The sequence below is a fragment of the Nomascus leucogenys genome, chromosome 2, assembly GCF_006542625.1.
Source record: "Nomascus leucogenys isolate Asia chromosome 2, Asia_NLE_v1, whole genome shotgun sequence".
NCBI classification, from domain to species: Eukaryota; Metazoa; Chordata; class Mammalia; order Primates; family Hylobatidae; genus Nomascus; species Nomascus leucogenys.
Genome location: NC_044382.1, coordinates 85,207,791 through 85,221,597, shown reverse-complemented (window position 1 = coordinate 85,221,597; position 13,807 = coordinate 85,207,791). Strand labels below are relative to the sequence as shown.

Here is a 13,807-nt window from a genome sequence, read left to right as displayed (position 1 = left end):
TATAGCATATGGTGAAAACTATTTCAAATCGTATTCCCACTCCTGCCCCCGGTCCCTCTTCCCAAAGGCAACTTCTAAAAAGATATTATAACCTTTTAGATTATTTGCATAACCTTCTAGAAATATTCACATGTCCACAGGTTGAGGATGTCCCTCCCTGTTTGGTTTGTCTTATTTGTCCTACTTAGCAGAGAAAGGTACATATTTTCAGAGATATCAAAGCTACAACATAGAAGCACATCATAAACTCCATTTCTTTCTCAGAATTCTCCTAATTCAATGTGAAAAGTTACAGGCAGAGTCCACAGTGAAGAGGAATAAGCAAGCACAATCCTCCAAACTGTTAGCCAATTCAAACTAATAGCAAAGATTAGACTGGAGAACTAAGGAAGGAAGCTTTGAGACTATTGCCAAAATCAGTGCCAAAGCAGGGAAGGGCCTCACATGACCCTGGCTCTCGTGGAGGAAAAAATTATCTTTACATATTAATTTTTTATTTTTGTGGAAACAGGGTCTTGCTATGTTGCCCAGATGGTCTTGAACTCCTGGCCTTAAGCAATCCTCCTGCCTTAGCCTCCCAAAGTGCTGGGATTACAGGCTTGAGCCACCATGTCCGGCCTTAGATATTCTTTACAAATAAATGTATCTTTGTTTCTTTTTGGAAAATAAAACTCATTAGTAGAGAACAGAATGAGAGCAAAAGCATGTTTGTATTAGCTCTATAACTACTATTTCTTGGACAAACTTCCTAAGAGTTCAACATGCAGTGAGGCTCTGGTGGGCTGCCTTACTAGATCTTACCTGAGGAAGCACAGTTTAGGGGGCAGGTGAATGGGGAGTCATATTTCATGAGGCTGACTATGTGGCTATCTTACCAGGCCCCTCATCCTACCCTAAGAAGCCTGCTTCGTGTAGGACTGGGGCAAAGAACAGAAAAGTGACAATCTCAAGGACCAAGACTGGCTGATTACAGTGGTCCCCTTTTGGGGAGGTGAGGAATAATAGAGGGGTTATTAGCAAACATTTCTATGAAAAGTACTAGAATTTTTTTTAAAAGTGGGCACGTGAGTTGCAGCCCAGGTTTTCGATTCCTAATGGCTCCAACATTCCAGTTAGTCCTCTCAGTTGAGCTTCACTGAGCTTATGAACATAAAACTTCATTAACTTTGTAGAGGCGGTGAGGCCTGAGGGACGTTAGATGAACCCAGTGTACCAAGTGTACTTCCTTTTCCTCACCTCCCTTCTAAACTCCCACAGGACTGGGTTGACCACAAGGTTGGCTGACCCTGGTAGCTAAGTCAAACTCTACATTTTGAAGCAAGCGTAAAGATTCAAACACATTTCAAGTAGCTCCTTCCCATCTAGATAGCATTATAAACCCTCAGGCTTTTAGACAAGCAACAGCAGCAGCAATGACCAAATTCAACTTGGAAGCCTAAATGAAATAAGAGAATGCTTGGTAGCTTCAGAGTGACACGTCCAAGACCCCCTGCAAGATGGCAAAATATGCAACACAGAAGTCCAAATGTTCTCCCCACCTCAGCTATATCTGGAAACAATAGAACATATTAGGTTTTTTTTGTTTTTTGTTTTTTTTTTTTGAGACGTTGTCTCGCTCTGTCGCCCAGGCTGGAGTGCAGTGACGCAATCTCGGCTCACTGCAAGCTCCGCCTCCCGGGTTCACGCCATTCTCCTGCCTCAGCCTCTCCGAGTAGCTGGGACTACAGGCTCCCGCCACCAGGCCCGGCTAATTTTTTGTATTTTTTAGTAGAGACGGGGTTTCACCGTGGTCTCGATTTCCTGACCTCGTGATCCGCCCGCCTCGGCCTCCCAAAGTGCTGGGATTACAAGCGTGAGCCACCGCGCCCGGCCAGAATAGTTTTTTAAGTATACAGACACAAAGATTAATTTGGTCCCCACCCAAATTGATAGACTGAAGTATTTCCATATAGATAACTTAAGAATTTTCCCATTCTGAAGAGAAAACAGGGCTAGAGTTGGGTGCGGTGGCCCACGCCTGTTATCCCAGCACTTTCGGAGGCCGAGACGGATGGATCACCTGAGGTCAGGAGTTCAAGAGCAGCCTGACTAATACGGTGAAACCCCATCTCTACTAAAAATACAAAAAATAGCCTGGTGTGATGGCATGTGCTTGTAGTCTCAGCTACTCAGGAGGCTGAGACAGGAGAATTGCTTGAACCTGGGAGGTGGAGGTTGCAGTGAGCCGAGATGGCACCATTGCACTCCAGCCTAGGCGACACAGAGAGACTCCATCACAAAAAAAAAAAAGAAAGAAAAAGAAAAGAAAAGAAAAAAGAAATAGGGCTAGGATTTTAAATCCACTTTCTGTTAAAGTGAAAAAGAACAGGCAAGGAGGTAAAGAAGGATACAGACCAAGGGGCAGCAGTAATGAGGGGGGTTCTGCCATCACCATCCCTGCCCTTTAGGTGTTGACTCCATGGCAGCACACTCTGAGCATGTACGTTTCCATCTATTAAATCATTTAATCCTTTGATGATGCATTTTACATTTTACAGATGAGGAAACTGAGGCACAGAGAAATTAAAACAACTTGCTCAGGTTCCACAGGGGATGGAAGCAAATCTAAACTCAACATTTAATGTTTGCATGGCATCTGAAAGCTGCCGAGATGATCTTTAATTAGACAGATAATAGAAATAAATTCCTCATTTAGATAAACAATACAGTACAGACATGTTATGCAAAACCTGTCATAACAGCAAATATTTACTGAGTATCTTCTAAGTGCCAGGATACCAAGCTGCTGGCTAGATACTGAATCTAAGCATAAGTATGTGAAATATATGTTGCTTCAATTACATGCAAATCAAGCCTACTTATTTGGAGACAACTATAGGATATGCATTAACATTACTTAACATGGAATTCATATTGCCAGTAAAATACAAGAACTGAGACAAAATTATCAGGAACTATGCCAGGCACGGTGGTACACACCTGTAGTCCCAGCTACACAGGAGGCTAAGGCAGGAGGATCACTTGAGCCCAAGAGTTCAAGTCCAGCTTGAGCAACATAGTGAGATCCTATCTCTTAAAAAAAATTATCAAGAAATAAACTACCCTAATTTAAAAAAAATATTAAAATGTCTTCCTTCAGAGATTTAGTAGTAATAGAGAAAGAACAACCAATTAGAAATCTTCTTTTTGGGAGATCCCAAGCAATAAACAATAAAAATGTCCTCCTATCTTTTATCAACGGTAAAATAAACAGATTGGTAGTTTCCCTGCAATTTGGGAATGACCTGGGTGCACTTATGTCTAACAAATAGTATCTCTGCTAACATATTCAACAGTTCTAAAAATTCTGAATGAATAAAAGAATAAATGAATAACACTGTAGGTGTCCTGGAGAGAAAAAAAATGGAGGAGGAGGACATCTATCAATTCTTACTGTCCAGCCCCCCACGTGCCACCCCCAGGGATTAGAAGCTCAGAATTTCCAGGCTTAGAGTTCCCTTTCTTACACAAAAAGGTTCCCCGTTCACTCAGCCTTCCCAATGGCTCCTAAAAGCCTCACTCCCAGCTGAAATTCTCAGGAAGCTAACCTTGCTTTATCTCTAGTCAGTGGAGATTTTAAACTTTTCCATTTGTTTTATCTGTTTTGTGCTGCTATAATAGAATACCTGAGACTGGGTTATTTATGATGAACAGAAATTTGTTTCTGCACAGTTCTGGAGGCTAGCATGTCTAAGGTTGAGGGGCCTGCAACTGGTGAGGGCCTTCTTACTGCACCGTAACATGGCAAAAGGCATCGCATGGGTGAAAGAGAGAAAAGGAGGCTGAACTCAACCTTTTACCAAACTCACTCTCACAATAACATTAACCCATTCACGAGGGCAGAACTCTGGTGGCCTAATCGCCACTCATTAGGCTCCACCTCCCAACACTACTGCATCGGGGATTACGTTCCAACACATGAACTTTGGGGAATACATTCAAACCATAGCACCTTCCAAATCACATTTGTTTCCCAGAAGAAAGAAAAGCAAACTTAAAGCCATAGCAAAATTAATTCTATAAAATAAATATGAACCTGTAAAGTAATCAGGACTGGTTAGCATGTGGTTTACAAATCAAACATTCAAAAGATACTGTAAATAAAGCGTTCCATAACATACTCATGTGTTTTCACTTACTTGACAAAAACTTGCCAGCACTGTGAAGCGTATATATCAGAAATGCCTCTTTACCTTTCTGATGCTCTAGCGCATCAGAATCACCTGGAGGGCCTGTTAAAACTCAGACTGCAGACCCCGTCACAGACTTTCTGATTTGGCCGGTCTGAGTGGGGCCTGGGCATCTGCCTTTCCAACAAGCTCTCAGGAGATGTTCCGCTGCTGCTGCTGCTGCTCCAGAGACTGCTCTTTGAAAACCACTGCATATACTAAATAAACAGCTGTCAGCTCCTCTTAGGCACCTTGGCAAGAAGAAGTCACACATAATACACGATTATAAAATTAAAGGAAGGTCCAATTAGAGCTTAGTAAAATCCCACAAAAAGTCTAAGTGAAAGTTCCTCAGGCAATTGCCAATGAATTGGAAACACAGTCTAAGTCATTCTTCAACAAAACTGGGATGCTGGACATTGCAGGACTGTAAATCAGCGAAATCTGAAAGGTAAACGTTGCCACAATTAATGGAGAGAATGAGGAAAAATGAGGTGAGAGAAACCCTACCCCCTAGAGAATTCAGTTGTCAAGATCCTTGTCCGGCTCTAAGTACAACTCGTTTTCTTACCTGTTCTCAGAGAATTCACCTATCCTCGGCAAAACCCTCTGGCAAAGCTGTTCATCCAAAAGACAGCCAAACCCAGAAGCACGGTGAAGAGGCTGCTGAGCAGCCAGCAGAGAGGGCACCAAATGCTCACATCGCTACGTCTCGCCACACCTGCCTCCCCTGTCACTCACTTCACTGGGCCACTCACCCATGTCTCTAATGAAAAGTTTGGGGTGGTTTTTTTTTTTTTTTTAAACCATCTCGAAGAACAAGAAGATACATCAGTAAGGCGTTGCATCAGGTGACTCTCCTCAGGACAGCTCCAGTTGTCCTTTACTGCCTATATATATAGAAAATTCCACAGTACAAATATACTAGCATGCCTTTCAGGTTTTCCTCTGACCTTCCTCAAGGTCATTTCAAATTCATAACTTTCATGAAGCCCTCCCATTGCCCCCATCCAAATCCATCCTTCTCATATCTTCTCTTCCACAGAACTTGGAATGGCACTCAAAGTATAAGCATTTTTACTTGTCACCTGGATTCTCTGGTAAGCTGTCAGCAGCTAAGTGGTGTTTCATTCATCCCAGTATTTTGCTAGTATTAGGTGCTCAATCAATTGAAACGATTACAACTTGTTTAGCACTATGTGCCAGGAACCACATCAGCCACCTCTATAGATATAGCATTTCCACACACCTCTCAAGGTACAGGAGAAAACCCCAAGGCTACCGAGGCAGGCAATGGAAGTCAGAATTCAAACCCACATCTATTCAACTCCAAAGCTTTTGCCATTTTATCAACACCATACTGCCTCTTAAGAGAGAAAAATAAAATAGAGCAGTAAGGTGACAAAGTATCAGCTTGCAGGTCGGCCTCACTACTACAAGTTTCTATTTGATTTCTCAACAATCCCAGACTTTAAGGTATGGGCGGTGTATGTAATAATAAAGCATGTTTTACAAATTATCCTATTAGCAATCACTGGGGCACATGTCACTATATTGTTATGGAAAAGCCTTTCACTTCAGCACCTCACAGTAAGAGATGGGATGTTTCTAAGTATACATAAAATCTTTTGATGAAGCTTGGATGTATTCTATAAAAAGCCCATGAAAGGCTGGGCGCGGTGGCTCATGCTTGTAATACCAGCACTTTGGGAGGCTGAGGAAGGCAGATCATTTGAGCTCAGGAGTTCGAGACCAGCCTGGCCGACATGATGAAACCGCATCTCTACCAAAAATACAAAAATTAGCTGGGCATGGTGGTACACGCCTATAATCTCAGCTACTCAGGAGGGTGAGGCACGAGAATTGCTTGAACCCGGGAGGCAGAGGTTGCAATGAGCTGAGATCATGCCACTGCACTCTAGCCTGGGTGACAGAGCAAGACTCTGTCTCAAAAAAAAAAAAAAAAAAAAAAAGCACATGTATTCTATGCTGTTTCTTGGGGGGAAAAAATTCAGCAGCAAAATCAACTTTATGCATCTATTTATAAATGAGCACACTACCCAATGGCCAAAGGTTTTTTTGTGTTGTTGTTTTTTGTTTGTTTGTTTTAGAGATGGGGGTCTCACTGGGCATGGTGGCTCACGCCTGTAATCCTAGCACTTTGGGAGGCTGAGCCGGGCAGATCACTTGAGGTAGGAAGTTCGAGACCAGCCTGACCACACGGTGAAACCCCACCTCTACTAAAACATACAAAAATTAGCTGAGTGTGGTGGTGCATGCCTATAGTCCCAGCTACTTGGGAGTCTGAGGTGGGAGAATCACTTGAACCCAGGAGGCGGAGGTTGCAGTGAGCCCAGATCTCACCACTGCACTTCAGCCTCGGTGACATAGTGGAACTCCATCTCTAAATAAATAAATAAATAAATAAGAGAGATTGGGTCGGGTGGGGGGCGGGCAGATCTCACCATGTTGCCCAGGCTGGAGAGCTGTGGCTATTCACAGGTGTAATCATTGCACACTACAGCCTGGAAATCTTGATCCTCCTGCCTCAGCCTCCCAAGTAGCTGTAACTACGGGTGTATACCACCACATCCAGCATAAATAGCTAGAGGTTTCTACATCTTGAGCGAATCATGACAAACTCCTTAAAGACACAGAAGGGGTGAACATTTATGATTCAGGGGCAGCAAACTGGCAACAGTCAATGAGGAAAGGCTCCAGGATCTGACAGTGCTGCTTCCAACTTCCCCTGCCACCAGCTAGCAGGGTGGCCTTGACACAGTACTAGGGGTTTCAGCTTCTTTGTGAAATGGAAAACCACTGGCCCTCTCAAAGGCCATAATGAGCCGATGATAACAGTAACAACATGAAAAGCACCCAGCCCTTGGTAAGTTCACAAACCTTTGTTCCATATCCCATATTAAACTGCCTGCCCTGTAGGACTTACCTGACCCTATCAAATCAGACGTTGAGTAGCCTTTGTTTCTCTTTTGGTTACCATGAAGACATGGTAAGCATTAGATCTGTTTGTATACTAGCTTTTGTTTTTCTTGAGACAGAGTCCCGCTCTTTTGCTGAGGCTGGAGCGCAGTGGTGCAATCTTGGCTTATTGCAACCTCTGCCTCCTGGGTTCAAGCGATTCCCCTGCTTGGGATTCCCCTCTTTGGGAATTCTCCTGCCTCGGCCACCGAAGTAGCTGGGATTACAGGCATGCACCACCACACCAGGCTGATTTCTCTTTTTTTAGTAGAGACGAGGTTTCACTATGCTGGCTAGGCTAGTCTCAAACTCGTGACCTCATGTGATCCACCCGCCTTGGCTTCCCAAAGTCCTGGGATTACAGGTGTGAGCCACCATGCCCAGCCTTTTAAATAGAAGGGGCTGTTAAAAAGCTTGTGTAGTGAGAGGGTGGATGGCAATAGTAAGTCATTGGTTCCCTAGAGAAAAAGGAGTTAACACCCCAAATAACACTAAATTCTAAAACAAACTCGGTATTACAAGCTTAAACTCTCCCAAACAAGTCATTCTGGCTAACAGCATGTGTAATTAAAGTTAAAAGCATACTAAAATAACACTTTAGCTGTTGACCTTAAAGATCCTTTGAAAAGCTCAACCAAAACACCAGCATATGAGGGAGCAGCTTGATTTTTGTCTACTGAGGGGAGCGGGGAGGAAGACAGTATCTCAAGATAAGGCTGCATATACCTTTCTATGGTTCAAATGGAAGCACTGATAGGATGTTACAGCTGAGCTATGTTAAATACAGACTTATTCAATCCCCTTTTACACAACTGCGTTTAACTACTTCAGAACTTAAATTTCATCTCAGATTGGTCATCGTAGATGGATAAGAGTTTAGTTGCACTGACCACCCCAAAACTCCAGTTTCCAGGTAACTAACTTAGTAACCTCACCATTCAGACAAGAGCACAGAGTAGTACTCAAAAGCTCACAGTATCAGGCCAGGTGTGGTGGCTCACACCTGTAATCCCAGCACTTTGGGAGGCTGAGGAGGGAGGATTGTTTGAGCTCAGCCTGGGCAACATGGCGAAAACCCATCTCTACAAAAAAATACAAAAATTAGCTGGGTGTGGTGATGTGTGCCTGTAGTACCAGCTACTCAGGAGGGTGAGGTGGGAGGACAGCTTGAAGCTGGAAGGTTTGAGGCTGCAGTGAGCCATGATTGCACCACTGCACTCCAGCCTGGGTGAGAGAGCAAGATACTGCCTAAAAAAAAATAATAATAATGCTCCACCAGAATCTTTCTCAACTCCCCCTTCCCCACCCCCACAACATGCTGGACTTAGGTTGCACTTTTTAAAAAGAAGCAAACAGTGAAACATTGATCCCCATTTTTTTGTACAATGTGTCTCATGAAAGGAAGGCTCTGAATCTTGTAAAGTGTAGAAAACCACAGTTCTTGCCTATGCAATCATTAGAGACCCACTGTAGCCACTTAAGTGTTGATTGGGTTATCAGTGGTAAGTGAAGTCATCTGCCTAGTCACAAACCCCTCTTTTGCCCTTGCTGGTGTTTTTAACTCCCAAGTAACTGGAACAAAACTTACGACAGATCGTGGCAGCAATGTGTTTTCAGAATTAATTTGGCAGATACATCATAACCCATTACAACAACACAAGTTATTTGCAAATCACACCTAAGCATAAGTGTCATCTTAATTTGGTTGAGTATAGAAAAATACTGTATATACAATATATAGTACATACTATGTCTATATCTGCATTAGTTTAAACAGCTACCTACTATCACTTCCTTCTTCCACCTCTTCCCTTCAGAATTGTGTTACTGAATTGTTTCAGCTTTGTTTGTAGTATTAACATTATACAAAAATAACTTCACGGATTGCAGGAAGATGTGGCCAACAATGGTGGAAATTAAATAGAAAATAGCCTATTTAATTTCAATCCAGTGCTCCTGTGTGCAAATCAGGGTGACTTCAGCAATCTTGCATCTGTCAGAAACCTGAGAAGAGTCAGAGGCCTCATGGAGAACTCATTGAGAAATCCCTCAAGTACAATTTATTATGTGGCCTTTTACAGACATTCAGCCTGGTACAGAGGAGAAAGACCATAGCAGCCCTGAGCTGAGTTAATTTAGTTACTTTGTGTAAGAACTACTGAATTAAATAAGGAGTCAAGTGGGTAGGAGAAAGAGCAGAACAGAAGCTCAGACCCAAAATAAGCAATAGACAACTTAATTCAAACTACCAAAAAGTTGTGTTTAAAGCCCAGTCTCAAACATCTTATACTCAGAACATTCAGCACTAGAACTGAAATTATGATGTATTGCTACTTTATTTTTAAATGCTAGGGATAACGCCTGTTTGTTATAATTTGAGATTTTACTGAACCTGTATTTACCAAACCAATAAACAAGAAAAAGCACAGCCCTAGAACACAACAGAGCAAGGACAATCCTGTGTTATCCTTCCCTAGCCTTCCCATGAGGAACTCACAGCACGATTTTCAGTCTCATGTTGATAGGAGGCTCAGAAAGCCAACAACAACCAGAAATTACACTAACACACCAAATAGCCCTCTTCTGCATGAATAGGTAATGTTAGGTAATGCCTATTAACACCAAAATCTATTCTGCTAGATATCATGTTCTGAATACACTGAAAATACACCATTCATAAACCAAAATTATAAAAGTGTTCATTTTAATGAGATAACTGTCATATTAAAGCCTTAATATTTCAGGGTGACAAGAAAGTCTGGAAACATAGGCAAATATTTTCCATTTTGACAGTGTTAAGTGACCAACTTGAATGCCAGCACTTGATGAGTGGAGGGAAAGTAACCGGGAGTGATTCCAACAAGATGGCACACCACCCCCTTACACCATATTGGTGAGGAAAGCTGGATGAAGATTTCCAAAGAAAGCGGCCCTGTGGAGTGGGCTTCAGGCTTGCCAGATCTGGACTCCCTCGATAGCTTCTTCTGGAGTGCACTTAAAACACAGATTTATTCCGTGAAAATCAAGCAGCATCACAGATGCATATGCAGGGACTGACAGAAATGCTGCATTCATGTACCACATTCACGGAAATTTTGCACTATTTATTGCTAATGAGAGCCGACATCAATCATGTGATAGCAAGAAATCATTTGCTCATGTAGATTCACCTAGTTTGCAGAAGTTTGTGGTTATCTTATCATTTGACACAGTGAAGCCACCATATATTCTGAGAGCTGGTCACATTAAAGTACTTCCACCAACCTGAGGTTGGCACTGCAAACACTGAATGAGCACAGCATTCCTCCTTGAACCCAACGGGCTCTGCTGTATGTGTGCTTTACCAAAAGGCAAAAAGCTGGGTCTTAGTCAACTGCTGAATGCATTAGAGTACAGCGGCTGTAGTCCTCAGGCCTCCCCCTCACAGCAAGGGTAACACAGGAAAGATAACCTCCCATCTTTGACACGCCAGCGGGGAGGAGGGGAAAGAACCTACACAAGTTGAGGGGCCCTTTTTCAGTTAAGCAAGTCAGTGGCCTTACGCACCATCCAAAACCACACACACACACACAACACACAAACAAAACACCCTGCTGAAGATATCACCACCTTAACCCATACCTGGTACCTCTGCCACCAAGGCCAGCCTGGGCAAAGATTAACCTGTGGTCTTCGGCCTTGGGTTCACTGACAGGGCCACCTTGGAGAGACAGCGGGCCAACTTTCTGTTTGTTTTAAAGGAAATGCTTCCTGGCACATGTTTAGGACTCTGAACTCTGTACATGAAGCCACGTGGTTGGTGTTAATCTGGCTCCATCCACTCACGGTCGGCCAAAGCAGCCTATTTCCGAGGGCAGCCCCTGGCTGGGTAATCGACACCATCTCGTCAAGTCACGCGGGCTCCCACCGGATTCCCCGGAGCCTAGTGCCGCGTCCTCTCCACACAGCAATCCTCCCGCGCGAGGGGAGCGGGGAGGAAAGGGGTTGGGGAGTTTCAGAGGGGAGGGACTCACACCTGTGAGGCCAATGGATCTAGCGGCTCAGGTGAAGTCCGAGGGCGCTGGACAGGAGGAGACTCCCGCCCTTCCAGTCAAGCCGACTTTGCACTAGCAGAATGCGCCGGCGCCCTACTTGTGCCCACCTGTAGCCACAGCAAACAAACTTTCCTCCCCTTCTGGGTTGAAAGAATCCGGTGCCTTACGCCACCCCCTGGCCCAAGCCCGCGGCGACCCGGAGCTCCGCGGACTCCTCACCTGATACCCCTAAAATCCCAACCTGGTCTGTCCCAGAGCGCAACCCCCGCACTGCCCGCGCACCCCGTTTGGGTATGCGGAGTGGAGGGTCTGGGTTGCCAGCTGGATATTAGGAATTGGGGGGGCAGGGGGAGCGGGGGAACGCGGTTCACTGCCCTTTGCAACTCCAGCTCCTAACTTTGCCAGCTGCGCAGTCGCTGCCTTCCAGTTCCCTCTGCGCCGCGCAACCGGCTCCCTCGGCTTCTCCAACGCCGTCCTCGGGGAGGGAGCTCCCCAAGGCCAGCCGGAACCCCGCGCGCCCGGCGCACTTACAGCCATAGCGGGGTCTCTGCAGCGACGGCAGCTCTTCGTGTGGCATCCTGCGCGTCTCAGGGGGCCCGCCCGGGGCGCGCCCCCCGCGGCTCCCCTCGCTAGCCAGGCTCGCGGGCTCTGCGCCCCGCCGGCGCGCTCCGATCCCGCCTCTCGCCGATTTCCCCTGGCCGCCCGAAGATCTGCGACCCACTCCCTCGGTGCTCTCTCGCCAGAGCCAGCCGTGGCCGCCGCGCGCTGACACTGGAGTAAAAGTGAACTCTCCTCCCTCGCTCCCTGGCCGGTCGCCGCCGCCTCCCGCAGCAGGTTTCCTTTCTCCTCCAGCCAGGCCCCGTTATTCACCGCGGTGGGAGCGCGCGCCGAGACGCAGCGACCCCTACCGCGTGCCGGGCGCAGCGCCCGGGCCTCGTGGACCCGCCCCTTCTCCCCCGGGGGAGAGGGAAGGGGCCGAGAGGGACGCTGGGCCGGGACCCCCTGCAGCTGGTGCCCCAGCACAGCTGGCGGCCTGGGGGGGGCGGCCGCCCCGCCTTATTTCTCGCTTCTGGAGCGTTTCGAGGGTGGAAGTGAACCAACGCGGAGAAGTGCAAGAAAAACCGCAGAAGTCACAGGCAGCCCTGCGTGTCCGGGGTGTTGCTCAGTTACTGAGGGAAAAACGGCGCGGTTCCTTTTCCTCTGGGGAGATTTCACGTTGCCTTTTGTTCTTCTTCTTCGTCTTTTGGGGTTTTTTTTTTTTTTTTTGCTTCGAAAGTTGCTTCTGTCACTTTTTTCTACAAAATAACAGGGTTCCCCTTGTGACAAGAAACTGAGTGTGTTTGTGCTGGAGGAACAAGATAACCCAAGGCAACCACTCAAAACACAACTGCGAGTCATCCCCCTCCCTCCGATCACCTTGTGCCCGCCCTCGCCCCAATGTGCAGAGCCTTCGCTCAAGCCCAGCTGGGGTCGCAAGCCACAGAAACCTTTTCCGGCTAAGCTTTTAAGGAAATTAAACTGCATGTGGCTGTTTTGAAATCGGGGTTTTCATGCGGTCGCCAGGAGCTATTTTTCTCTTTGTGCCTCAGCGTGATAAAATCTGGAGGGAATGCAGGACGCTTCTGTACCTGTGCCCTTACCTGTTTGACAATTGTGGAATGTGTGGGTGACCCGATAACAGGAAAAACAAACTGAGGGAGGGCGATAAGAAATTATTTAGAGTCGGGTGCGGCGGCTGACGCCTGTAATCCCAGCACTTTGTGAAGCCGAGGCACAAGGATCCCTTGAGCCCAAGAGTTCCAGACCAGCCTGGGCAACATAGCGAGACCCCGTCTCTCCAAAAAATAAAAAAATAAAAATTAGCCGGGCGTGGTGGGTGCGCCTGCAGTCCCAAGCTACTCAGGAAGCTGAGGTGGGAGGATTGCTTGAGCCCGGGAGGACAAGGCTGCTGTGGGTTGTGATTGCACCAGTGCACTCCAGCCTGGGTGACAGTGCAAGACCCTCGGGGGAAAAAAAAAAAAGAAAGAAATTATTTCGTTGAGGAAATGGTGGCATAGTGACACTAATCATTCTTTATTATGCAAGGACACAGAGGATGACCAGCTGTTTTCCATTTCATATAGGAGACGCTGTCCTTCTCAAACTTGTTGAAACTCAGATTCTTAGGCCCCACCCTCAGAATTTCCGACTTAATGGGTCTGGGCTGGGGCTCATGAATTTGCATTTCTAATTTCTAGCATACTGCCAGGTGATGCTGACACTGCAGAGCATGCTTAGAGTGGCTCTGTGAGTAGTAGATGCGCACAGGGACGTAAACTGTACACAGGAAACTCTCAATTCAGACGGGATAGCAAAATATTTTTTTTTTTCCCTGATGGCATTAGATTCTCACCTGTTTGGAATGGGATGAATGGGGTTTTCCTTTCTTAGAAAGCAGATGCCTCTCAGTCTAAGAACAATTCAAAGGCGAAATGACCACATTTGAGGCACAGCACCCTGTCAATTGATATTTACCCAGAGGAGAAATGTGGAAGGGGATTTTCGAGCACGTCAGGAGATGCTGAATTAAATGATGTCTAAAGTCCA

General features: G+C 45.9%; 1 protein-coding gene across 1 annotated transcript in view; it reads right to left on the bottom strand.

Annotated features, from left to right (window-relative positions):
• The window catches only part of IQGAP2 (IQ motif containing GTPase activating protein 2), a 307,861-nt gene extending 295,778 nt beyond the window's left edge, over positions 1-12,083 (bottom strand). The window contains exon 1 of the mRNA XM_003261487.4: positions 11,753-12,083. Within this exon, the coding sequence (XP_003261535.2) occupies positions 11,753-11,798 (46 nt within the window). The 5' untranslated portion in view covers positions 11,799-12,083. The remainder of the gene's footprint in view (positions 1-11,752) is intronic.
• Positions 12,084-13,807: the final 1,724 nt, after the last annotated feature.